Source organism: Tursiops truncatus, chromosome 15, assembly GCF_011762595.2.
Source record: "Tursiops truncatus isolate mTurTru1 chromosome 15, mTurTru1.mat.Y, whole genome shotgun sequence".
NCBI lineage: Eukaryota > Metazoa > Chordata > Mammalia > Artiodactyla > Delphinidae > Tursiops > Tursiops truncatus.
In genome coordinates, this window is record NC_047048.1 from 7,275,316 (window position 1) to 7,301,439 (window position 26,124).

A 26,124-nucleotide genomic window follows, 5' to 3' on the forward strand; every position below is an offset into this window, starting at 1 on the left:
TGTGCACTTCTCTGTGTTGTATTTCAATAAAAATTAGAAACCCTGCAACTCTGAAGTAGGTAGCCCCGTGTTATAAGGAGGAAACTGAGGTTTGAAAAGCTTAAGTGACTTGGATAAGGCTACGGTCAGTTGCTGGTGGAGCTGGGAATCCGATGGTGGGCGTCCGATTCTATGAAGTAGTGGTGTGAGAGAACTACCTTTTATTGGTACAGTAGTATGGCAGTAGGTGGGGGTCTCAGGGCACTGGGATCGGGGGCTGGTGGGGCTGGTGAGTGTGGGGGGAGGGGTAAGGCCGGGGCTAGATGAAAGTGGGGCGAGTGGAAGCTGGGACACCGCAGCTTTCCTTGTGCTCATCAAACAGCTGCTCCAGAGCCTTCACGTAGAGCATGTGAGAGTGGTCAACCTGTTCCTCGGTGGGCCCGAGACACTGGGGCACCGGGATGGGGCAGCCCACTGAGGGGAGAGGGGAGACACAGGTGACGTGCTGCTTATGAAGCTGATGGCAGCCTTCTCCCCTGGAGACGGGCACACTCACCCACAGTGGTCATGGGCCTGGAGAAGGGCACCAGGCCCCAGGAGTTGGCTGAGAAGAGACCACAGCCCCGGAAGATGCAAGGAGAAAAGCCCAGGAGCTTCTTGAAGCCCAGCATCTTCTAGCACAGATGCTGCCACAAGTCTGGGGCAAAAGCCTTAACTCTGAAGATATCATTCTCCCCAAAGGAGTACACGGGCACCAGAGAAGTGCTGGGAAGGGGCGGCAAGAGAGAAGACGGGTGGTCAGATCAGTGTCTCAGGGCGTGCCCCAAATTCCTCCCTCGCATGATTCCACTTCGCAAGGCCATTTGAAGCAAATGACAGTGGCTACAAAAGAGATCTGAAAGAGGGATTTACATTTCTTGAGGAAAGACTGTGCAACATGGTGGCCAGGTAGGTATTAACCCTATTTCACAAGTAAGGAAGCGTGCAAGCATTTGCCTTTGAGAGGGTGTCATAAAAGAATTTGAACCAAGGGCGTCTGAGCCCCGGGGTCCTGTGACTTGCACTGTGATCCTGTCTCTCTCCGCCTGGGAGGAAGCCTGGGGAACTGGCACCGGTGCTTGGCACAGAGGAAACGCTCAAGGGGCAAGAGCGCCCTCTAGGTGTGGTCACAGTGTAAGCTCTGGGGACACACAGGCCCACCTACAGGGGTGCGGGTGTGTAGGGACAGACAGTGCAGATCCCCAGACGCACTGTGGCTTCTGAGCATTCAGGGCAGCACCCCTGGGCACCCACTCACCCGTGCCTCAGTGCCAGGTGGACAAAGCCTTTCCGATTCTGGACAGTGAGGCAGTGCTCCCCTGGGACGGCATACAGGGACTCGTGGGCCCCCTAACCAGGACGACCACAGCCTGCCCGACGTGAGGCTGAGAAAGAATAAAATCCAGGCTCTGCTGGTCCACGGAACATCCTCCCGCAGGTACGAGGAGGTGTGGGAACAGTCACCACCCCGTCCTTGGCTCCACCCCTTAGCCTAGGAAGGGTGAGCCCCCCATCCCTTTCCTTCCAAGCTCCCCTACCCCTGTGCCCATGTCAGTGCGCCCTGCAGCACCTCTCCCAGCAAGGATGCAGGACGCTTGCTCCAAAGCCATTCACCGACGCCCACTGTGAGCCTGGCCAACGTTCAAGCCAGGTCCCTGGGCGGAATGGTGGGTGGGGGTCACTGTGGGGGGGTGGCTGCCTCCTCCCCTTAGCTCAAGACTCAGCAAAGGATAGAAGGTAGCCTCGATAGACTGGGAAATGGAGGAGGCCATTCAGCATGGCCGTCAAGGGCCGAAGCCTGGGGAACTGCTGGGAGAAGCTGGAGCTCTCAGTGGAGAAGTTACAGAGGATTCCCATGGCCATGATCCCATGTGGGTGAGCGACCAGCAGGTAGTTCCGGTCAGGGGGCAGCTCTACCGTTTTCACCAGTTTTGGGGGCAGTGGGCAGGAGGAGGGGAAGAAAGCATAGACAGCAGGCTACCTGCTGAACAGAATTCCCTCCACACCAACAGACTTAACTTAGGGTTAGAGTTCAAGGTCCTACGATGGGGTCAAGGGCACAAGGGGCCCCCTCTGGTACACCATCCCACCCCTCCCCCATTGCCTGAACTTAGGCAGCTGGGGGGCTCAGACTCCAGCATAGGGAGGGGTGAGTAGGGGGGGTACATAGGGGAAAGGGAGGAACCAGAGCATCTCCTTGGAGGGTGGCCTGTTGCCTTAATGGGAAAATAATCCCTTAGGTGCTTCCAAACAGTCCAGTTCCTCATCCACTCAGAACGTCTTCCTCCTTGGGCAGACAGATGAGGGTGGGAGAGTTCCTGGAGTCACCATTTATCACCTCTCACTACTTGGGTCCTTGTTTAGTGCTCACCTGGGGGGCGGGGTGTGTGTCCCGGTCCAGGAAGAACCACACCAAGCAGAGAACAGAGAAATACCAGAGCGACGTGAAGAGGAGGAAGAGAAGAAGGGAACAGAAGGAGCCTGGGGGAAACATGGGAAAGAAAAATGAACTATAGCTTTTGAAACTCCAGTGGCTCCTCCCCTCCACCCTCACCAATGAGATCACTGGCCATCTCCCAGCTGGACCTCTGGCCCCTCCCCCTTCCCTTGACCCTCGGACATCCTGGCAGGTGGGGCTCCAGCCTTTCTCCCCCCACCCTCCCACTTGCCTCCTTCCCCAGTGGACCCCGGGCACCACTCACCCGTGAAGAGGCAAGTGCGCACGTAGCAGTAGGCGCTCAGTATAGTAGGCGCGCAGTATAGCAGGCGCTCAGTATAGCAGGCGCTCAGTATAGCAGGAGCTCAGTACTTCTAGCCGCCGCTTCTTCAGGGTTTTCATACTGCGGGAGGGCGGCGGGGCTGTGGAGACTCCCATTCGCTCCCCTTCTGCCAGCAGGGCTCCAGGACCCGGAGGACAAACGATGAAGATTTCGGTACGAGCCGGGGAAGCCTTTCTCGTCCGAGTGGCCACGCCCCTGGGGCCTCCCGGAGTTGCTTGTAGAGGGCTGTGTGGATGGGGAGACCTTGGGATCCGGAGCGCCACAGGTCTTCACACACTGATCTTTGAACTCCATACGGTAGGTCTGGGCTGGCCGCTGGGCGGGGCTGGGAGCCGGGGTAGGGGCCGTGCGCTGGAGGTCCACCCCCGCGTGCATTAGGAATCGTTGTGGGGAGCGGTCGCAGAAGAAGCCGGAGAGCCCACCGACTGGGTCCCAGCCGAGACTCTTTGATCTCAAGTGCGGCCGGCAGATCCTGGACGCGCGCCCCGGGTGTGTTTGCGCGTCTCCGGGAGTGTCTGGTCCCCTCCGAGGCCCGGCCAGGCGCGCGAACTTGCCCCGCCAAGTACAAACACACACACACACACCGCAGGTCTGTACCCGCCTTTAATTTCAGTCCTCACCCGCAGTCACCGAGGGCACCGGTGGGGGCCGGCGGCGCGTCTAGGTGGGGGGGAGGTGCCTGTCGGCGGGGACGCCAGAGCGCGCCTTGTGCTCTTTCAACAGCTGCTTGAGCCGCTCCAAGTAGACCTCGTGCTGCGCGTCCACCTGCGCCCGGCTGGGCCGCGGGGTTCGCTGCGCCGGGATTGGGGCCCCCACTGTGGGCGGAACAGGAGGCCAGAGGGATGGTCGCTAGCAGCCGCCCGCAGGTCACCTTCTCGCTCGCCGCGATTAACTGGGACAGAGTTCAGGGCTGGCGCGGTTGCCAAAGGCAGCCTGGAGGCGTGGCCGGAATCCAGGATTTCACGCCCCAACAGGGGGGACCTTCACCTCCGGCGCGGGAAGGGTGCAGGGGCCTTCAGCCCGGGAGAAGCAGGTGGGCGGGCCGGATAGCGGAGCGGGTAGAGGCCGGGGCTCGCCGACGGTGTGGATGGGCGTGCGGAAGGGCAGGAGGAGGCCCCGGGGGCCGTGGAACAGCGGCAGGGCCATTCTCAGCAGTGGCTGCAGCGCTTCCTGTGTCCTTCGCACCCATGAGCCCGGCGGGTTCGGAAACTGCTGGATGAGCTAGTTCTCTCCGAAAGAGAAGGCTGGCACCAGGGAGGCCCTGGGGGAGCAACTGACTCCGGACCCCGCCCGGCGCGCGCTGCGCTCCCTCCCGGGCAGCGCTGTCCTCTTCCAGCGCCAACTTGACAAATCTCTTCTGATTCCGAATTCGCAAGCTCAGCGCTCCGGGCTTTGCCTCCCACGCCTCCAGGGGCCCTCCCACGGCCAGGAGGACCCCGGGCAGGGACAAGAGATAGGAGGCGCTGGCCTTGTCCGAGGGCACTGATCCTGCGAGAGAGGGCGGAGGCTGGGGGACCTGACGCCTGATTCTTCCAGAAAAGAGGGCGCAGGGCTCTGGGAAGGTAAGTAGAGGTGGGACCAAGTGCCCGCATGCGGGAGGAGGAGGGCAGTTAGGAGGTGACAGCAGGCACTGGGGCTCCTGAGACGCAGCGCTCTCCTCACCAGCACACATGATGTAGTCCTGGAAGACAGGGAGCTGGAACCAACAGGGCAGCGTGAGCAGGTGGGGCTGGAGGTGAGGGAAGAGGTGGGAGAAGCCAGTGGCCTCTGTGCAGAAGTTGCTGCAGGCCCCGCTGACCAGGACCCCGTGAGGGTGGAAGCCAAACAGGTAGTTCCAGGAGGGACCTGGATCTGCGGTTTTAACCAGCTGGGGGACACCCCACTGGGGAGCTGACATTGGACTTCGGGGGTGAAGGTCCCGAGAGTCCATTCTGAAGCCCTGCTCCCAGCCAGCGCACCGTTCCCGAGCGCCTTGCCGAGATGGGGAGGTGGTCACGGATATGTCTCCGGATGGCCCAGTTGTGGACCCAGGCAGAGCAGCGGCCCCCTGCCCCAGGTGTGTTTCTATCTCCATGGAGTCAGACCAGGTCGAGGACCGCTAGGATCCAGGCCCGGCCCAGGAATACAGGAGCAAGGCAGCCAGGGACACCTGGGCGGGAGGTGGTGGCGGTGCGTGGGGGGTTGTGGGGACTCAGGATCCAGAGGTTCGAGTCCCAGGCACACCTGGGCGGGAGGTGGTGGCAGTACGTGGGGGGGTGTGGGGACTCAGGATCCAGAGGTTCGAATCCCAGGTCCCCCGCTTTCCCCCTTCCCTGTTCCATGGTTTCAGGCGCATCTGTCCAATCTACGTCTTTCTCCCTCTCTCCACCCCACAGACCCCTGCCCTGCCTCCCTCCCTCCCGTACTGGAATGGGGAAGCAGAGTGCCAGGCGCAGGGTTCCTCAGGTCTTCAGGGACTCAGTGAGCCCCCCAAAAGGGGAAGACCCATTGCAGGACGGCAAACACTTGGAGGCCCCGGAAGAGGTGGCTGGAGGAGGATGCAGAGGGGAGTCACCCAGGAGCCACCACGGCCGTGAAGCGTACCTTCTTTGACCCAACCCACTGGTCCTGACCCCTGGCCTGGATTCTGCCCTCGCTTCCGCCCCCGCTGCTGACCTGCACATTGGAGCACTGTGAACCCCGGCATGGAAGGGTTAACCACTACTGGGGCTCACAGGGCTGTGACCAGTAGGACCGAAAGGAAAGACCAGGACTGTGGCTTGGAGCCTGGGGGTGAGGAAGGTGTTTAGCTTTGTGGAAGTCAGGACCGGCTCCCTGTGAGGAGCAGGGTTGGGAGAGGTCTGGGCCAGCAGGGGTTGCCATGTGTGTGTACCCTGAAGAGCAGAGCTCCCCATTTGTCACCCGGACCTGGCGCCTAAACGGTAGGTGACCTGCAGGAGGATATATTCCCTAAGGAGTAGCTTAGGCCTCTGTGGGGAGACCTCCAGAGGGAAGGGTTTTATGGGAGAGGCTAAGGATTGGGGAACCCCTCCAAGAGAGAGCCCACTGGTCTGTGGGCACACCCTCCAGTGGGCTGGGGCCAGTCATCACTGTGACCGTGGCCCTGTTCAACATTGACCAGAGGCCTGCAGAGCCAGCACTTTTTCCAGGTCAGGGAACGTCACTTGTTTTGGGGTTTTTTTGGCTGCACCTTGCCTTGTGGGATCTTAGTTCCCTCACCAGGGATGGAACCCATGGTCCCTGCAGTGCAAGCCAGGAGTCCTAACCACTGGACCACTAGAAGTTCCGGTAAAAAAAAAAAAAAAGTCCCAGTCTTGTCTTTTGCAAGGCTGCATCCCATCCCCCCTCTTCCAGGAAGCTTTCCTGGGCTGACCCTTAGGATTCCCCTCTCCTGACTCCACCTAACAGCTTAGATGCAAGAAGCCACAGGAAGGTTCCAGCCTGTCTTCCCTCAAAGAACACACGCCCCCAGGGGGACTTACTTCCCCAGCAGTGTCCCTGGAGCTTAGCTTAGGGCTGTGCCACCCCACACGTTATGCACTGGAGAAGATGCCGTCAGGTGAGGAGAGAATCAGGGAGGAGAGCTTGGGGGCTTTGCAGGGGTGGGGATGGGGGGTTCTCACCTCAGCCCAACAAGGGAAGTCCTTCTTTCGGTCTGGCCCTCCTCACGTCCTCCCCCAGCTCTGGCAATGACAGGGAGTTAGACATGGGAGCCAGGGAAGCTTCCAGGCTCCCGCTCTGCTCTAAAATCATGTTTCTGCCTTTTCTTCTTCTCTGTTCATTTCCTCTGGAAGATCCCGGGTCTCCCCTCTACACTGGGTGGCGGGAGGGATACGGGGTCCACAGGTAGATGAAAGAATAAATGGACTCAAGAATTACAAATCCTCTTTTATTGAGAGGGAGACTGAAAAACAATAATTTATCACATGGTGAACACCCAGAAGCCCTCTCCCTGGGAACTCTTGGGGGCTGAGGGGTGGAGCCAGGGGGCTCTCTGAGCTTCCTGAGGGCCGCGTGGCGGGGAGCGAGGTGACACATTCAGTCCCAGGCACACGGAACATACACCCAGGAGGCGAGGAGCCGGACAGACCCCCTCCGAGGAGGAGGGGGGCACAGGAAGGCACAATGGCAGGGAAGCTTGGGCAGAGTGGTGGAGCGTCAGGGGTCCACAAAGGACACCATGATGTAGCGAGTGCCTCGAGTGGTGGGCAGCCCCTCGTGGTAGTGGGTGAGGCGGCCAGGGTGCAGGAGCCCCCAGCCCTTCCGGGGGGACGACACCACGCAGTCGTAGCGCAGGAAGCGGCAGCCACCTCCCTGGGAAGACGAGAAGGGGCAGGAGTGCAGAGTGAGCGGAAGTGGGGACTGGGCGGCGGGCTGCCAGAGCGGGGAGAGCCCGACCGGGGGAATCAGGGAGGGAGGACACAGGAGGTTTGGGCATCAGCAGATGGGGGCCCAGGAGACAGGGTGAGGCTGCCAGCCTGGAAGGGGTCCAGAGGATACCCACGAAGTCACTGAGAAATACAGAGAAGGCAGACAAGGGGGCGGGAGGTGACGAGGGGTGTGTGCAGGGATGGTGAGGGGGCGGGACACAGGGTCCTGCGTGTGGGGAGGGGCCCTGGGGGCGCCCCGAAGTGGAGGGCAGTAGGGACTCACCTCGTAATCCAGGCCCTTGTGGTTGAGGGCGACATTGAGGGTGAAGGTGGACGAGTCGTGATGTGGCCGCAGAGACGGCTGCTCATCTGGCCGGTAGCGGACCACGAAGTTCATCACCGCCCGGGTCTGTGACAGGGACACGGGAGGAGAGGCTGGAGGGATGGCCATCAGGTCCGGGGGAGGGGAGGGGTTCTCACTGGTACCTGCGGGCTGCCTCCCCCAGGGCTGCCCTCCTGTAGGATCTCGTTTTATGGGGCCCCAAACACCACGGGGGCCAAAAAGGCATCATGTGGAGACGTCCAACCGGACGGGGTGTGGGAAGGTGGAGGTGCAGGGGTGGCGAGTGCAGCAGCCCACCTTGGTGTGGTAGCCGGGGAACAGGCTCTCGGTCATGGGCCCCACGTACGTCCTCAGCAGCTGCAGCCACTGGTCCTCATAGCCCACCTGCTTCATGTGGATGTCCACGGTGGGCACGTTCTCGTAGCCTCCAGCCAGCCTTGAGTCCTGTGGGCAGCGGGCACTGAGCCGACAGGGCAGTGCCAGCCTCCCCCTCCTCTTGCTCCCAGGCCTTAAAGCCTGTATTCCCTCCGTCTGGAAGTCTCGACCACTTCTTAGCTTGACTCACTCCTCCTGTCCTCTAAGTGTCAGCTAAGATGTCACCTCTTCTGTGAAGCCCCTTGGTCCCCCCACGTCTGGGTCAAGGGTCCCTCCTGAGACTCCTGCAGCACCCGGGCTGCCCATCACAGCCTTTAGAAGCTGGGTTGCTGCTGCTGCTGACAGCAGGTGAGACCCAGGAGGGCAGAGCTCGACCTGCACCGCCCAGGTCAGGGGCTGGCGTCTAGGACCCACCCCGTAAATGTTACTTGAACGAATGGATGAGTGAATGAATACAGCTGTGCCTCCTGTGGGCCCCTCCCCCTTGGGGACCCCTCTTTGCTCCCACTCTCTGGATTCCATTTTTCCTCAATCAGGGAAGTTTCACCTCCCTCCTCCTGGGGCCCCCCTCCCCCCTGCCCCAGCCCCTCACCTCATGCCGGCCTCCTGACCACTGGCCGTAATGCTCCGTTTCTTCCACCAGCTCATCGCACATTTGCTCAGACAGCAGAGGGAACCAGTACACGTCCGGGCAGGGCTGCGGACGGGCGGGACAGGGCGAGAACAGCAGGGCCGCGTCATGCTTGGGGAGCGGACAGGCAGCCAAAGGAAGGGAGAGAAAGCAGGGAGCAGGAAGGGAAGCCAGGAGATGAGAGAATCTGCAGGAATGGGGATCTGAGCGTGGGGACGGGCCAGGAGGCGCTGGGCCAGAGAAGGTGGGAGCAGCGCTGAAAACGTGGCGCAAATGGCACGGGGGTCCTGGAGCCCCGGGTTCTAGGAGAGTGGATTTCAAACTCATCTTAAAAAGTATCATTTCACCCATACACCAATATACCCAACAGACAAGAGAGGACCACCCTGATCAATGCCAGGATGGGGGCTGCAGGCCTGTCTGCTCCGCCTTTGCCCTCAATGCCTGAGCAGAAAACCCTGAGGCACCACTAATCCAGGCGGTGGACCCAGGGGGTGGACCCAGGGGGTGGTGGCCATGCGATGGCTCGGGGTCCTGAGCGGGGCTCACCTGTTCCACGAGTCCCTCCCCTTCCAGGGCCCGGCTGTAGTTCTCGTGAATGTACTGCTCCTTCCAGTCCTGGGGGATGGAGGGAGGTGCACCTTGACCCGGGCCCTCTTCATTCCATCTGCTCCCACTCGGGAAGCCCCCTCCCCAGGCACCAGGAGAGCCTGCACAGCGCGCACAGGCATGCGGTAGGTCTGGGGCATCCTCCTTTAGCGAAGGAAGGGAAACTGCCTTCTGAGCGCAGGGCCGCCTACTCACCAGGGGGTTGTCGAAGATCTGCCAGAGGTCAGGGTGCAGGTGGTCCGTGTCATACCGGGAAGTGGCCAGGAGGCGCCCAAACTCGTGCTGATTGCTGAGGTGGAGAAAGACGCCCTGGCGTGGGGGGCGGGTGTGAGAAGGGTGACAGGGAGCAAGGGCCTTGCCCCGCCTCGAGCCCCAGGCCCACTCACCTTATCCCGCAGGCTCTTGCAGAAGGCCATGTCTGGGTCAGTGTCACTGCCCGAGAACACCTCCCTCTGGGGCAGCTCCGTCCTCAGGGTCTCCCCGCGGATCACATAGGCCTGGGATATGTAGGGCACGTTCCACACGCCCCTGGAGGCACCCACACCGGTCAGCTAGGTGGGCGAGCTCCACAGTCCTGCCCTGTTCCTCCCAGGGGCCCCTTCCCTCGAGGGCTGTGAGCTGCTAGGTCCCGCTGGCTTCCCCCGTCAAGCCTCTCGTGCCCCCTGCACGGTCAGTCCCTGCCCACAGCCCCCCCTGGACCCCCGAGACTGGGGCTATGCGGCAGGATGCAGGGGGCTCCGAGGGCCCAGGCCGGGGAGGGGAGGGGCTTCAGGACTCACACTCGCTTCCGCTGCACCAGCTCTACGTAATCCTCGGAGCGCGCGTAGTACTCATCGGGGCTCAGGGCTCCCCAGAAATTGGACCACAGCTTCCCGTGGCGGGACAGCATGGGCGCTATCACCTTCCTGTGGACGAGCAGAGGTGAGGGCCGGGCGGAGTTGTGCCCCACGCCCAGGGGAGGAGTGGGGGGTTCCCTGGGGACTATCTGGGGGCCCTCTGGCTGAACCAGGTGAGTGACCTGTTCTCTTCAATGAGGATGCGCAGGGTCTGCGGGTTGCTGATGACCGCGTCTGCGTCCAGGCTGAAGTAGAATTCACACTTGGGGTCCTGCCGACAAATGTCCCTGGAGGTGACAGACCAACAGACAGATGAGCTGAAACCGGAGCAGGTGGGGGGGGAGAGGGAACTGTAGAGAGGGTGGAACTCCCCCTACCCGCTGAGGAGAAGAGGAGGAAAGTGGGTAGAAGCATCAGCAAGAGGACAGGAGGGAGAAAAAGACTGGGGGGGAGGGGGAGGGCGGGAAAGGGGGAGGCCGAGGCCTCTGTGCCTCCTCCCCCAGGACCCCCAGATTCTTCCATCTGTGCGGGGCAAGGGAGGGACAGCACACGTAGTGGCTGGAAGTGCGCCACTGTGGAGGCCGAGGAGAGGCTGGATGGGGAATGGAGAGGGAAGGGGGCTTGCAGCGGGTGGCAGCCCCTCCCCCCCTGCTTTCACCCCCGCCCCCCCCAACGCCCGCCCGAGGCTCACTCACATGGCCATGTCCCTGGCCTCGCCTGGCGTCAGGCCCTCCTCGGGCCCCACCAGCTTCACAGCTGAGAAGTGGTCCTGCAGCTGGGGCCAGGAGTCAGCAATGTGGGGCTCGTGGTACACCTCCTGGAGATGGCGGGGGGAGAAGGGGGAGATGGGGAGACCGAGAGGGCAGAAAAGATGGTGCCTGAGGGACAGGAGCGGGGAAGGAGGTGAGCAGAAAGGGTGCAGGAAGGAGTCTGGGATATAGGGAGTGGGAGTTCTGATGAGGGCAGGGGCGGGGTCCCTTTGGAGGGAGAGGCTGTCAGTCGGGGTGTCTCACGTTGTTGTGCAGGAAGAGGGTGACCCTGTCGGATGGATAGTCCAGGAGCAGCAGCCGCTGGAGGAAGCGGGGCAGGAATGGGGTAGGTTGTTCCACAAACACTGCCAGAAGCACCCGGGGGGGAGTCTGGAAGATACAACGTGATGGGGCTCAGAGGAAAGCCCGCCAGTCTGTCCTCCACAACCCTGGCAGGTTTGCGGGTCTCCAGGGGCTTTGCCCCCACCCACTGCTGCCTGGAATGCCCTCCCTGCACCTCCTGCTTCCAAGCGCTCTCCCACCCACGCTGGCACCCCCTCCTCACCTGCCCCCCCGGGAGTGGCCTCCGGTCCTGGTCACAGAACCCACAGCCTCCCTCAGGAGTCCAGCCGTTGGGGACGTAGTTTCCCAGGTAATTCAGCTGCAGCTGTTGGGAGAGACGGTGAGAGGCTGAGGCTGACGAGTCCAGGGCCAGAGGTGAGGGAGGTGGGCAGACAGGGAGGGGGCAGGGCAGGATGGGGAGCGGTGGCCACTGAGAAACCCTCCCAGCACCTGTGCTTCTGGGGTTGGGGAGGACTCACTACCTGGAAGGGCTGGAGGAACCTGGGGGCTGGGGCTGTGCGGGCAGGACTGACTGGGGCTGGGGCTGAGGGTATAAGCAACCTGGGCACCTTAGTGGGGCCGTTCCCATGGACCACAACAGGAAGTGTGTCATAGGCCACGTTCCGGATACGCACGCGATTCCGACCAAACTTTAAGACCACCTCATCTGGGGAAGAAAGGCCAGGCTTCAGACTCCCTTTCCCCCAAAGCTGCCAAACAGCATGTGCTTCTAAATATGGGGGGGGCGGGGGCTGCCCAGCTTCTCTAGAGGATGAAGGACTGTGACCCGTGGGGCGGGGATGGGACACCTTCTCTCTGAGGGCACTGACCAGGCTGCTGTCACCCTGGGGCACCCCACCACTTACTACCTGTGTGACCTGGGCAAGTCACTGGCCCCTCAAAGAGGCAGTTTCCCCATCTGTAACAGGTGGATAACCACAGAACTGCCCTTTGTAGAATTGTTGTGTTAAATGAAATTACAGAAGTAAAGCCCTGGCCCAGAGCCCTGCCACGTAGTATGTCAAACAGACATTAGGTACGACCACTGCTGCTTCTGTTACTATTAGCACAGCGCAACTAACTCTATCAGCCATTCGGACGTTTGATGAAGTTAACATCGAGGTGAGTTGAAGATCACCCCAGTTCTACCAGGAGCCTCTCCCACATTCAGGACCCCCAGCAGCCTCCCATCACCCCTTCGGATTGCCTCTTCCTCACCTAAAGCCCCGTTGAGGTTCTGAAAGATCTGCGATTTATGATCCAGATTAAGGCTGAGTTTCTCCTGGATGGGATGAGATGGGGCAGGTAATTAAAGAGGCGGTGGGACACCATTTCCCACTCTTTTCTCTTTACGTCTTTCAAGAAGCCTCTTTACCCCTTCCCTCCCATTCAGCCTGAGAGGCCTGCCACCTCCAGAGCTTCAAGTCGGGCCCCCTCTTCTGCCCCTCCCTACCCTCAGTCCTGGGTCCAGGTAGAGCCGAGTGTAGAACAGCTGATCGTCATCGTCATCTTTGTACTTCCACTGGCGGACGATTTGGTGGATAGCGGGGGCGAAGCCAATGAATCCTGGGTGGGGGGAGGGGAGGTGCTGACTCCAAGATTCCCAGGGTCCCAGGACCTGTCCCCACTCCCTCTCCAGCCCTCAGGCACCTGGAACACTCCATGCCCCACCACTTTTGGACACTCTGCCACTCACCACCAGAGTTGAGGAAGCGCTTCCCCGTGCCCACCTCAGGGTACTGCTCCGCCAGCCCCCACTCGGGCCAGCAGAAGGCCTCTGCAGAGAAGAGCAGGCGGCTGCCACTCTGGACAAACTTCTTCAGCAGCTCCGAGGGGCTGCCAGCCAGAATGACATCGTAGCTGGGGGAGGAAGGGGAGGATGAGCAGGACAGCCACTAGGAACCTCAGTCTCCTCACCCCCTCTTTCTGTCCACCCCTCTTCTTTCTCCCCAGCCCCAGCCCCTTTACCTGTCCACAAACATGATGACCATATCCCCCCTGTCTGCATATTTCTCCATTTCCTTCTTCAGCCACCTGACCTTCTGTCCTCCACCAACCGTTCGGGCTACATCGCCCCCTCGCCACTCCTGTCCCAGGCCCAGGGTCTGTGGAGGAGACCCAGAATGCCAGGGAGGGGCTCAGGCGGCCAGGCGGTCCCACCGCCCTGACCAGGCTCACCGTGGGGTCCCAGGCATCCAGCCCTCAGCCCACTCCTAGGCTAGACCCCACCCGCACCCCTTCTAGAGGCCATGAGTGTGTTCCTCTCCTCACCCGCACAGTGTAGTTGAAAAACTCCGCTGACCGCAGGAAACGCCGGTATCCTTCTGTCTCGCCTGTGGCCACGGTGATCACCAGCAGCTTCTCTGTCACCAGCCAGGAATTGACACTCAGGACCCACTCGCCCAGCTCGCTGCCCGGCGCGCTCCACTCACCGCAGGCCCCCTTCCCCTCCCTCTGACTCTGCTCCAGTTCCTCCCCTCTTTTCCGCATTCCCTCTTAAACTCTTCCAACCCAGGGAAACTTGACCCCAGTGAAAGCGGGATGGGAGTAACACCCAGAAACTCAGGATCAGTTCCCATGGGGAGGGTGGAAACAGTTCAGAGCGAGGAGTGGGCGAGGGGCCGTGTGATTCGGCCCTAGAGAGCCCGCTGGGCGTGGGAGAGGCCCGCCTCGACCCTCTCTCCGGGGTCAGCCTGGCGCCACTCGCCCCTCCCCGGGTTCTCACCTGGGTTGACAGGGTCGCTGCCCCGGGGACGATTTGAAGCCGAGGCCTCAGGAGGCGGCGACAGCAGTAGCAGCAGTAGCAGCAGGAGCCGGAGTCCCGGGCCCGAGGCCATGACGGGGAGCTGGCCGAGGGGCACACAGGCCCGCACCGGGCTCTGGCTGTGCGCCTGGACCCCAACTCCGGAGAGAGGCTCTGGGAAAAAGGATGGGGGCTGCTGTGCGGCCCGCAGCTAGGAGAAGCCGGCTTGGGGCTCCGCCCTGGGGAAAAAAAAAGCGTACCCGGAGGTTACAGAAAACTCGAGATGCCGGGCCTTAGACAAGGCGAGGATTGTCCCGGGCGGTGGGCAGAACTGAACGATCGGGAGGGGGCGCCCAGCCCGGAGGCGGGGTAGGGGCGGGGACTAGGGCTGGCAATCCCGAGCCGAGGACTTTTAGAGCCAGCCCGGCCCACAGCGCCTAACACTTCAGGAAAGTGTAACGCGGAGAGGGGAAGTGACCCCTTGCGGGTCCGGCGGAATGCGGAGGCGGGTCTTTGCCACAACCCTGCCTCGAGCAGCCGGGCGGAAGACCCAGAAAGAGGCGGTGGGGACGCGCGGAGCGGGTTTGACGGCAGGGAGGGAGAAGGCCGAGGAGTCTGCGGCCCCAAGGGATCTGGGGGTTGAGGTTTAGGCAGAGGGTCACCGGGGACCTCTGGGATTGCCCACTGAAGCCAAGTTCTTTGGTACTCCGGCCCATCATCTTCACTGCCCAGGGGAGAAGCTCCATGGGATGCCTGTGTGATGACTGTATCTTCAGACAGACCCAAGGAAAATGACGTTTCTTGAAAGATCACTGGCAACGTCTCTTTAAAATGACCCATTTCGAGGGTCCCGCAAAATACACAACTACACCGAGGTCGGAAGTAGTTTTGCCCGTATAAAATATGGCGGAAAGCTTTCTGGTCTCTAAGGAAACATTACGTAGTCAAAGCGGTGGATTACACTGCGCACGCGTAGGGGCACGCGCCACAGGAAGTCGTGATGACCCAACCACAGCGCGTGATTTAGAACGCGTGCGCAGTAGGCTCAGCTGGCGGCTGTGTTGTGAAAATGGTGGAGAAGAAAACTTCGGGTATGTGAGCCCCTGGCTGTTGGCCCCCTAGCCTCCTCTAAAATCGAACCTGGCCTAGGATTCCCTCAACCAGTTATTAGTCTTAAATTCCTACCCAGGACCTCGGGTCCTGACGTCGGGGCAGACCCCCAAACCATCCGTTCACGTTTTATTCATGCCTGCTGCAAGCCGGGCCCTGGGGATGGAGAAAGAAAAAAAGATCCTTAGCATCCAAGAACTGGCTTTCCGGGAGCTGGGCAGACGCGCAGACTTACCACTGCCTTTCAGAGTGATACGTGCTATGGTAGAGGGATGCAGGGTGCCTGGGCTTGGGGAGGAGTGGCATCCAACCCAGCTTCTGGGAAGGAGGGGACTGGAGGGAAGGAAAACGCTTGGATTGAGTCCTGAAAGTCACAATTTCGCTCAGTGCAGGTGCGTGGGGACTCCTTCCCTGCAGCGGGAACCGCACCTGCCAAGGTAGGAGAGCAAGAAAAAGCAAATCGCTTAGGAAGCCAAGTTCACAGTTCTGGGGCTTGCAGAGGAGAGAGGCTGGAAGGCTAGGAAAAGGTACCCTTGAAAGGCACTGTATACACTGCTGAAGAGTTTGAACTCTCTGGAGAGGGCGGTGGAGAGCCATCAAGGTCTTTTAAGGCAGGGGAGTGACCCAGACAAATTTATCTCTTAGAAAGGGAGTTCAGCTTCAATGCGGAGGATGGATTGGAGCGACTAGAGCTGCGTCGTCCAATAGAAATTTCTGGGATGATGGGAATGTTCTTAATCAGCACTATTCAGTATGGCAGCCAGTAGCCACATGTGGCTATTGAGCGCTTGAAATGTGGCAAGATTGAGAAACTGAATTTAAAATTTTATGTATCTTAATTAATTACATCTTTTTTTTTTTTTTTTTCTGGTACGCGGGCCTCTCACTGCTGTGGCCTCTCCCATTGCGGAGCACAGGCTCCGGACGCGCAGGCCCAGCGACCATGGCTCACGGGTCCGGGCACGAACCCGTATCCCCTGCATTGGCAGGCGGACTCTCAACCGCTGCGCCACCAGGGAAGCCCAATTAATTACATCTTAATTAATCTACATGTAAATTTCAGTAGCCTCATGTGACTAGTGGCTGCTCTATTGTGTAGTGCAGGTTCAGAGATTGGAAGGCCAGTTAGGAAGCTGTTGAGGAATCCAGATAAAAAGAGATGAGGGTCAGAACACTCTGCCAGATTGACTTGTAATAAATACAGTCATGTCATCTTTAAACCCCTCACTGGATCTCCATCACCCTCACCATAAAATCCCCAAATCCAAATTCCTTTATTTTATTATTTTTTTAATGTTTTAATTTATTTGGTTGCGCTGGGTCTTAGTTGCAGCAGGCGGGCCCCTTAGTTGTGGCATGTGAACTCTTAGTTGCAGCATGCATGTGGGATCTAGTTCCCTGACCAGGGATCGAACGCGGGCTCCCTGCATTGGGAGCTCGGAGTCTTATCCAGTGGACCACCAGGGAAGTCCCAAAGCCAAATTCCTTTAGATACTTAAAGGTAAGATTCTTAATGGTCTGCCTAACTTCATATCCCCATCCCCCCCCACACACACATACTTTATGTACCAGCCATACAGAACTTTAAAAAATTTATTGAAGGCACTGCAGTCTTTCATCCAGGCCTTCCCTCATGCTGGTACCAAGGCCTAAGACACCCCACCCCCATCCCAATCAGGCTAACTTCTATTCTTTCCTCTGGAAAATCTTCCTGACTGACTACCCCAAGCCCCGGTTATGTGTTTCTGTCATGTGCTTTGTAGTACTTTGTACTTCCCTGTCCTAGCATGTACTATCCTGTACTGTGCTTGTTTATTTGATCATTTATATTCCCCACCTGACTGTAAGCTCTGGTTGTATTCCCAGAACCGCCTGGTACTTGGAAGGGAGGCAGTATAGTACAGCGCTGAAGAGGATCTTTTTTGATGCTGGGCAGTTCTGGGTTTGAATTCTGACCCAGGTGCTTATTAATAGCTGTGTAAACTTTGGACAGGTTTCTTAACCTCTGAACTCCAGTAAACTGGGGATGATAATGATACCTATTTCATAAGGTTGACGTAAAGATTAAAGAATTCCATTTATGCAAAGAGCTTAGTACAGGCAGATCTCAGAGATATGCAGGTTTGGTTCTAAACCACTGCAATAAAGCAAATATCGCAATAAAGTGAGTCACATAAATTTTTTTATTTCCCAGTGCATATAAAAATTATGTTTAGGGACTTCCCTGGCTATCCGGCGGTTAAGACTCCACGCTTCCACTGCAGGGGGCACGGGTTCAGTCCCTGGTCGGGGAACTAAGATTCCACATGCTGCTCGGCGCGGCCAAAAGAAATCTTTTTTATTTTTGCGTTATAGTCAGTTAAGTGTGCAATAGCATTATGTCTTTTAAAAATGTACATGCCTTAATTTAAAAGTACTTTATTGCTAGGAAATGCTAGCCATCGTGTGAGACTTCAGCGCGTTGTAACTTCTTTTGCTGATGGAGGGTCTTGCCTCAGTGTGGATGGCTGCTGACTGATCAGGGTGACGGTTACTGAAGGCTGGGGTGGCCGTGGCAGTCGCTTAAAGTAAGACAGCAGTGACGTTTGCCACATTGATTGACTCTTCCTTTCGTGAAGGTTTTCTCTGTAGCCTGCAATGCTGTTTGATAGCGTTTTACCCAGAGTAGAACTTCGTTCAAAATTGGAATCAATCCTCTCAGCCTGTCACTGCTTTATCAAGTAAGTTATATAATATTCTATTTTTTTAAAGTCTTTGTTTTTTCCTTTCCTTTCCTTTCCCTTTCTTTCTCCTCCCTCCCTCCCTCCCTTCCTTCCTTCCTTCTGTCCCCACACAGCTTGCAGAATCTTAGTTCCTCAGCTAGGGATTGAACCCTGGCCCACTGCAATGGGAGCTCATGGTCCTAACCCCTGGACTGCCAGGGAATTCCCTGTTATGTGATACTGTGAATCATTTGTTGTTGTTTCAACAATCCTCACACATCTTCACCACGAGTAGATTTTATCTCAAGATAAAATCTAATCTTATCTTTCTTGGGCTTCCCTGGTGGTGCAGTGGTTGAGAGTCCGCCTGCCGATGCAGGGGACATGGGTTCGTGCCCCTAGTCCGCGGAGCGGCTAGGCCCGTGAGTCATGGCCGCTGAGCCTGCGTGTCTGGAGCCTGTGCTCTGCAGCGGGAGAGGCCGCAGCGGTGAGAGGCCCGCGTACCGCAAAAAAAAAAAAAAAAAAGAAACCACTTTCTTGGCTCATCCAGAAGAAGCAACTCCTCATCCATGAGTTTTATCATGAGATTTCAGCAATTCAGTCACATCTTCAGGCTCCCCTTCTAATTATAGTTCTCTTGCTGTTTCCACCACATCTGCAGTTACTTCCGCTGAAGTCTTGAATCCCTCAAAGTCATCCATGAGGGTCGGAATCAACTTCTTCCAAACTCCTGTTAATGTTGACATTTTGACCTCTTCCCATGAATCACAAATGTTCTTCATGTCATCTGGAATGGTGAATCCTTTCCAGAAGGTTTTCAATTGACTCTGCCCAGCTCCATCAGAGGAATCATTATCTATGGCAGCTATAGCCTTATGAAATATATTTCTTAGATAATAAGACTTGAAAGTCAAAATTACTTCTTAATCCATGGGCTGCAGAATGGATATTGTGTTAGCAGGTGTGAAAACAACATTGATCTTGTTGTACATCTTGTTGTACATCTCTTGGGTGAGCAAGTGCATTGTCCATGAGCAGTAATATTTTGAAAAGTATCTTTTTTTTCTGAGAAGTAGGTATCAACAATGGACTTCAAATATTCGGTAAACTGTGTTGTAAACAAATGTGCTGGCATCCAGGCTTTGTTTTTCCATTTATAGAGCACAGGCGAATAGATCTAGCCTAATTCTTAAGGGCCCTAGGATGTTCAGAAGGGTAAGTGAGCATTGGCTTCAACTTAAAGTTACCAGCTAGCTGCTTTAGCCCCTAACAAGAGAGTCATCCTATCCTTTGAAGCTTTGAAGCCAGGCATTGACTTCTCCTCTCTAGCTATGAAAGTCCTGGATGGCTTCTTCTAATAGAAGGCAGTTTTGTCTACATTGGAAGTCTGTTGTTTAGTGTTGCCACCTTCATTAATTATCTTAGGTAGATCTTCTGATTTTTTTTTTTTTTTTTTTTGGCTGTGCTGCGCAGCTTGCGGGATCTTAGTTCCTCAGTCAGGGATCGAACCTGGGCCCACAGCAGTGAAAGCGCACAGTCCTAACCACTGGACCACCAGGGAATTCCCTTAGTTAGAGCTTCTGAATAACTTACTGTAGCTTCTACAACAGCACTTTAAAAAAATATATTTATTTATTTATTTGGCTGTGCCGGGTCTTTAATTGCGGCATGCGAACTCTTAGTTGCAGCATGTGGGATCTAGTTCCCTGCCCAGGGATCAAACCCAGGCTCCCTGCATTGGGAGTGTGGAGTCTTAGCCACAGGACGCCAGGGAAGTCCCTCTACCTCAGCACTTGCTGCTTCAACTTGCACTTTTATGTTATGGAGACGGCTTCTTTCCTATTTAAAAAAAAAATTTTTTTTTTTAAATAAATTTACGTATTTATTTATTTATTTTTGGCTGCGTTGGGTCTTTGTTGCTGCGCACGGGCTTTCTCTGGTTACAGCGAGTGGGGGCTACTCTTCATCGCGGTGCGTGGGCTTCTCATTGAGGTGGCTTCTCTTATTGCGGAGCACGGGCTCTAGGCACACGGGCTTCAGTAGTTGTAGCACGCAGTCTCAGTAGTTGTGGCTCGTGGGCTCTAGAGCGCAAGCTCAGTAGTTGCAGCGCACGAGCTTAGTTGCTCCGCGGCATGTGGGATCTTCCCGGACCAGGGATCGAACCCATGTCCCCTGCATTGGCAGGTGGATTCTTAACCACTCCGCCACCCGGGAAGTCCCTGGCTTCTTTCCTCAAACCTCATGAACCAACCTCTGCTCGCTTCACACTTTGTTTCTGCTGCTTCCTCACCTCTCTCAGCCCTTGTAGAATTGAAGAGAGTTAGGGCCTTGCTCTGTATTAGGCTTTGGATTAAGGGAATGTTGTGGCTGGTTTGATCTTCTATCCAGACCACTAAATCTTTCTCCATATGAGCAGTAAGGCTGTTTTGCTTCCTTGTCATTCAGCTGTTGACTGAACTAGCACTTTTAATTTTCTTCAAGAACTTTTCCTTTGCATTCACAACTTAGCTGTTTGGTGCAAGAGGCCTAGCTTTTGGCCTGTCTCAGCTTCTGACATGCCTTCCTCACTAAGCATAATCATTTCTAGCTTTTGATTTAAAGTGAGAGACATGTAGCTCTTCCTTTCACTTGAACACTTAGAGGCCACTGTAAGGTTATTAATTGGCCTGATTTCAATATTGTTGGGTCTCAGGGAATCGGGAAGCCCGAGGACAGGGAGAGAGACTTGGGTCAGCCGACTGCCAGAGCAGTCAGAACACACACACATTTATCAGTCAAGTTTGCCGTCTTGTATGGGCGCAATTTGTGATGCCCGAAAACAATTACAATAGTAACATCAAAGATCACTGGTCACAGATCACCATAACGAAGATAATAATAATGAAAACGTGTGAAATATTGCAAGAATTACTAAAATGTGACATATAGACACAGTCTCAGGCTATGGAGAGCTCAAGCAAACACACTGGATTTGGCCCTAGATGGTCACTGGTGTCCTGAGTGTGAGTGGTTCCCATTGAATGGAAGTTGGTTTGCCAGGGGTTGGTTAGGAGTGGATGGGAGGTAAGGAAATAAGACTTACCATGGACTGCGCTCTCAAAGCAGAGTAGGTATGAAGTTGGATAGACACGTGAGAGTTGATCAGGTTTTTCTATGGAGGGGAAAGTACCAGTTGAGTGGGAGGGGTTGAAGATGCAAGAGTCAGGGAGGACTCGAGCTAGAGGTAGAGGGTTTGGGTTCAGCAGTGGGACTTGGGGGTGCATCCACTTGAAATGGAGGGACGGGGGTACCCATGCAGTTATGATTGAGGGTAGGCTGATGGTTGAGCATCTCTCCATGGTGGCTCAGTTCCTTTTAGGTGGGAAATGAGATTGCTGAGTGTGAAGTCTGAGTGCATCAAGGTCCCAGTGGAGCCTGGAAGCCCCGAGTGTACTGTGGTCTCCGTCACCATGGTTGTGTGATTTCGGCCAGCAGTGAGAGGTCTCCAGGAGGCATTTCATTGGCTGGGTCTGGGATTGGGAGGAAAGGCTGGGGCCAAAAGGATAGAAAACAGGCATGAATGGGGACTTACCTGGTGGTCCAGTGGCTAAGAGTCCACGCTCCCAGTTCAGGGCACCCAGGTTCGTTCCCTGGTCAGGGAACTGGATCCTGCATGCCTTAACTAAGAGTTCACATGCCGCAACTAAGAATCCCGCATGCCACAACTAAAGGTCCCACATGCAACAATGAAGATCCTGCGTGCCGCAACTAAGACCCAGCGCAGGCGAATAAATAAATAAGTAAATAAATAAATATTTTTTAAAAAAGAAAAGAGGCATGAGTGACTGAAACGGCAGCCTTAGGTAGCTGGGAAGGAAGCAGCCAGAGTGGGTGATATTTTGGGAGAAGATACAGGGGCCAAGGGCTGGGGGACTAGGATGAGATCAGAGAGCTGTGCCTCCCCAACCCCTGGACGTCTTCCACACACGGCCCAGAGCCAAGGCCGCCCCAGCTTCTCTCTTCTCTGACCCCATAACTCTTCTGGCCCCATCCCATCTAGTTCGCTCCCAGGACCCTGGACAGCGGCGGGTGCTGGACCGGGCGGCCCGGCAACGCCGCATCAACAGGCAGCTCGAGGCCTTGGAGAATGACAACTTCCAGGATGACCCCCACGCAGGGCTCCCCCAGCTCGGCAAGCGGCTGCCTCAGTTTGATGATGATGCAGACACTGGTGAGTCGGGTGGAGGAGGAAGCGGGGGCCAGGTGCCAGGAGACAAGGCTGCAGGAGGAGGGAAGAGCCTGCCCCGGTCAGGGTTTGTAAGGACATCAGGCTGGGGGATGGGTGATCCAGGAGCTCCTCTGGCTCCTTTGAGCCAGCTGCTCTCCCTTTCTGTGCTTCAGTTTCCTTTCCTGTATGTATCAATAGAATGAAGAAGCTGGAGCCGATGAGCTCTGAGATCCCTTGAGCTCGGACACAAAGCTCTAGATATAGGGAGGGTGGAGATGGAGGAAGGCTTGGCTTGGAGAAGTTGGGGGCAGGGAGGGGTGGTAGAGAGAGGCCGGCTTAGAACCCAGGTGGGCACCTGGGCAATGAATGGACACGGGGGATCGGAATGGTGAAGCAAAGAACCAGTGTCTTCCTTGGCACGTGCCAAGTAACTCATTGCTCTTGACCTCTAGGAAAGAAAAAGAAGAAAACTCGAGGTGATCATTTTAAACTTCGCTTCCGAAAAAACTTTCAGGCCTTGCTGGAGGAGCAGGTGAGAGGAGCTGGCTGGGGAGGACCCCACAGGGCAGGGATGCACCTGCAGACATCCTTGGCCCCGGCAGGTGTTCCTGGAAGGGGACAGAGGGGTCACAGGGCCAGCCCCCTTGTCTCTGCAGAACCTGAGTGTGGCTGAGGGCCCCAACTACCTGACGGCCTGTGCAGGACCCCCATCCCGGCCCCAGCGCCCCTTCTGTGCTGTCTGTGGCTTCCCCTCCCCCTACACCTGTGTCAGCTGCGGCGCCCGGTACTGTACTGTGCGCTGCCTGGGCACCCACCAGGAGACCAGGTGAGAGGGGCCTCCCCCGGGTCCACACCCTCCCCCTCCTCCCCCCATAGCCTCCTGGACCCTCTGCTCATCCTGGGCTTCCTCTGCCTTGCAGGTGCCTGAAGTGGACTGTATGACCCTAGGCGTCCGCAGAGAGGAAGGCCTTCCGTGCATCACCTGGCCTCGGAGAGGGCATCACCAAGAGAGGAGCCCAACGAAGCTCGTGTCCTGTCCTCCAGGGAAGACCAGTCTTGCTCCCAGGGACTGTGGCAGGGCAGTGGGCCGAGCCCTCAGAGCGCTGTTGTAATAAAAGGTCTTGTGCGAGGAGGAGCCTGCCTGTGTGGTCCTGTGGGGTTTTGGGGGTGAGGCTGATGGGTCTCCTGTCTCTCGAACTCACTGCTCTGTGTCTTTTCCTACTCCCGCTGTCTGCCCCTCCTGGTCCCTGACCGTGAAAGATTTTGTCCCATTCTCCTGCCACCCCCAGGTCTTTGCATTTCTTGGCTGCTTCTTTCTTTTTTTATATATATAAATTTATTTATTTATTTATGGCCGCGTTGGGTCTTCATTGCTGTGCACAGGCTTTCTCTAGTTGCAGTGAGCAGGGGTTATTCTTCGTTGCGGTGGCTTCCCTTATTGCAGAGCACGGGCTCTAGAGCGCAGGCTCAGTGGTTGTGGCGCACGGGCTTAGTTGCTCTGCAGCATGTGGGATCTTCCCGGACCAGGGATTGAACCTGTGTCCCCTGCATTGGCAGGCGGACTCTCAACCACTGCGCCACCAGGGAAGCCCCTTGGCTGCTTTATGTTACTATTTGGGTTATTGATTTAGTTGTTCTTTTTTTTTTTTTTAATTTTGTTTCTATAGTTCCTCCGGCTATCTTTTGAGTACCGCTGGCTCCCAGGACTGGTTATGGGGAAGTGGAGTGAGGGGAGGGGTGGGGATGGGGGTATAGAAGGCGCCACAGAAGGCAGCAGCACTGTCTTTGTCCTCTGGTTCTTAACCACGTGGGAGAGACTGGGACCTCATTCTTGGTGCTGCCTGTCTGAGGCAGCACTTGTCCTTAGGAAGCCCCTCTTACCAGGGGCTGTGGTGTGTGAAATTATTAGCAGCAGAGAGAACCCAGAAGTTTCTGGGAAGCGTCAGGAAGTTCACGGTATAGAGGCCCCTGTTCTCGGTGGCCCTGGGCGCTGTAACTTCTGTGCTATTAGAGCTTCTTATACCCACACCTCCTCTAAGTGGATTGCAAGCTGTGAGCTCTTAAGTGCCTTGGAGTTGCTGTCTTAAGGCCCCGTACCCTGTTGCAACACAGCCAACCAGGTGCTTAGGAAATATTTGTTGCACAAATTACTTCAGTAAGATATTAATGAGATCCAGCCAAGTTGGCGTTAAGGAACGTCTTAGGCTCGTCTCCCCACTACTGGGGACTTCCTTGGGGTTGGCCCAAATATTCCCAGTGTCTTCCTGAGGAGCTTCCTGCCCTTCCTCTGGAGACTTGGTTGGGCAAGTGGTGTTGGTGACATCTTCGTGTTCAGTGGTGGTGAGGACAGGGTTTAGAGACAGTCCTCAGTGTGGTGGTTTTGAAAAATGGCTGTAAAATTTTTTACTATCCTTTCATCAAAAGGTGGTGCTTGGTCCCCTTCCCCTGGGATCTGGGCAGGCTTATGAGTGCTTGGACCAGTAGAAAGTGGTAGAAGAGTGATCACATGACACTCAAGGCAAGGTGGTAGAAGGCAGTGCAGCTTCTGCCTTGTCCCCAGGACACTTGCTTTGGGAGCCTTCAGCTACCATGTAAGAAACACAACCATCCTGAAGCTGCCATGCTGTGAGGAAGCCCAGCTACACCCAGAGGCCACGTGCAGGTCCTCCCATTGACGGGTCCGGCTGAGCCAAGCCTTCAAGCCATCCCAGCCCAGGCTTCCATCATAGGAGTGAAGATGCTTCCTGATGATTCCAACCCCCAGACATCAAGTTACCCTCAACCATTTGAGTCTTCCTAGCCGTGTCCTGAACATCGTGGAGCAGACACTGGCTGTCTCTGCTGTGTCCTGTCTAAATTCCTGACTTGCAGAATCTCTGTGTATAATAAAATGGTTTATGCCTTTGAGCCTTGGGATGGCTGGTTATACAGCAATAGTAACTGGGACATCAGGAATTCAGTCTGCTGGCTGCGAACTCTTGGCCTAGATTAATTATCTTGCTCTCAGGAAGGGAAACTTTCCTAGATCCTAACCTTTCTATTTTTCTCTCCACCAAGAAGTATCGTCAAGAAAGTAAATAGAATTCCCTGGTGGTCCCATGGTTAGGACTCGGTGCTTTTGCTGCCGGGGCCCTGGGTTCGATCCCTGGTTGGGGAACTAAGATCCCACAAGCCACAGGCATGGCCAAAAAAAAAAGACCATTTCTGGGCTGAGAAACACCTTCTGTGCTGCACTGTGATCACCTGCGTCGGAATTCCTGTCAGATTTCCACTGAGTCAGCACAATCTCTTTGGTTTATTTCCTAAATTTACTGACTTTGTTTCCTATTTTGTTGCTATAAAAAGAATCACAGAGGTTCTGCTTGCTGTAAGATTTGTCTACTCAGTGACACACTCAGTCTTCCCCAACTGACCTTGATAGGACAGAGCCAGACCCCAGGGGCTCCTGACGCTCTGATGCTGACTGGGTGCCCAAGTCATTCATTGAACTTCTCTAGGAAAGATCTCCAGAACCCCATTTGAAACCTTAACTCCTCAAGGGAAACCTTGAGCAATTTTTGCCAGCTCCTGTGTACTAGTGGAGACTTTGTCCCCACCTTGGGAAACACCTTGGTCTTTGGGGAATCTACACTATGCCAAAGCTTCTAGAGGCTAGAAGCTTCTAGATCCAGTGTCATGTGGTAGGGCAGCACAGACCCTTCCTGGGCCCGCAGGGGCAGAAGAGGTTAATGCTAGGATCTGGAAGGCTGAAGACTGGGGCGCTCCCACCTAAAGACCTCAATGAGCTTTAAATTTAATTGACATGGATTAGGGACTTCCCTGGTGGTGCGGTGGTTAAGACTCTGCACTCCCAACGCAGGGGGCCTGAGTTCAGTCCCTGGTTAGGGAACTAGATCCCACATGCATGCCACAACTAGGAGTTTGCATGCCACAACTAAGGAGCCCATGTGCCGCAACTAAGGAGCCCATGTGCTGCAACTAAGGAGCCCATGAGCTGCAACTAAGGAGCCCACTTGCCGCAACTAAGACCTGGCACAACTAACTAACTAACTAAATAAAATATTAATAATAATAATAATTGACATGGATTAGTTTGGAGAGCCAGGGATTCTGGGAAACAGGCATTTGGGTCTTCAGTCTCAGACCTTGGGCCCACTACTTACTAATTACTGTACTACCAATTATTACTAGCTTGGACAGGTCACTTTGCCTCTTTGACTCTGTTACAGCCACCTCCCAGAAATTGTGAGGATTAAATGAGACTGTACCAAGCCCAGTGCCTGGCGTCTGGTAAGTACTCAGCTGTTGA

The 26,124-nt window shown here is 56.1% G+C and overlaps 4 protein-coding genes across 5 annotated transcripts; 1 reads left to right on the plus strand and 3 right to left on the minus strand.

Annotated features, from left to right (window-relative positions):
* Positions 1–298: 298 nt before the first annotated feature.
* MOGAT3 (monoacylglycerol O-acyltransferase 3) lies at positions 299–2,932 on the minus strand. Its single transcript, XM_033840108.1, is given in 8 exon segments — positions 299–453; positions 536–744; positions 1,277–1,370; positions 1,373–1,451; positions 1,744–1,951; positions 2,239–2,314; positions 2,404–2,484; positions 2,803–2,932. Coding segments are annotated over 8 exon segments (993 nt in total). The 5' UTR covers positions 2,894–2,932.
* A 526-nt stretch (positions 2,933–3,458) lies between these two features.
* Positions 3,459–6,033, minus strand: LOC117308146 (putative diacylglycerol O-acyltransferase 2-like protein DGAT2L7P). Its single transcript, XM_033840109.2, has 4 exons — positions 6,018–6,033; positions 4,461–4,649; positions 4,077–4,286; positions 3,459–3,613 (listed from the first exon to the last, which is right to left on the minus strand). The coding sequence occupies exons 1-4, from the start codon at positions 6,031–6,033 to the stop codon at positions 3,459–3,461; spliced, it is 570 nt and encodes a 189-aa protein (XP_033696000.2).
* A 638-nt stretch (positions 6,034–6,671) lies between these two features.
* Positions 6,672–14,234, minus strand: PLOD3 (procollagen-lysine,2-oxoglutarate 5-dioxygenase 3). Its single transcript, XM_033839617.2, has 19 exons — positions 13,779–14,234; positions 13,325–13,416; positions 13,022–13,158; positions 12,750–12,913; positions 12,507–12,619; positions 12,272–12,335; positions 11,623–11,720; positions 11,277–11,378; positions 10,976–11,101; positions 10,658–10,779; positions 10,145–10,249; positions 9,906–10,031; positions 9,513–9,654; positions 9,322–9,435; positions 9,067–9,135; positions 8,479–8,583; positions 7,809–7,955; positions 7,452–7,577; positions 6,672–7,112 (listed from the first exon to the last, which is right to left on the minus strand). The coding sequence occupies exons 1-19, from the start codon at positions 13,888–13,890 to the stop codon at positions 6,957–6,959; spliced, it is 2,220 nt and encodes a 739-aa protein (XP_033695508.1). The 5' UTR covers positions 13,891–14,234; the 3' UTR covers positions 6,672–6,956.
* A 476-nt stretch (positions 14,235–14,710) lies between these two features.
* ZNHIT1 (zinc finger HIT-type containing 1) lies at positions 14,711–22,945 on the plus strand. Of its 2 annotated transcripts, XM_073791964.1 has the most exons (6): positions 14,851–14,887; positions 15,299–15,343; positions 21,648–21,818; positions 22,268–22,347; positions 22,472–22,641; positions 22,736–22,945. In XM_073791964.1, the coding sequence occupies exons 1-6, from the start codon at positions 14,866–14,868 to the stop codon at positions 22,755–22,757; spliced, it is 510 nt and encodes a 169-aa protein (XP_073648065.1). In that variant the 5' UTR covers positions 14,851–14,865; the 3' UTR covers positions 22,758–22,945. The 2 variants fall into 2 exon arrangements, with proteins under 2 accessions (XP_033695509.1, XP_073648065.1); XM_033839618.2 differs by lacking the exon at positions 15,299–15,343 and having other exon boundaries at positions 14,711–14,887.
* Positions 22,946–26,124: the final 3,179 nt, after the last annotated feature.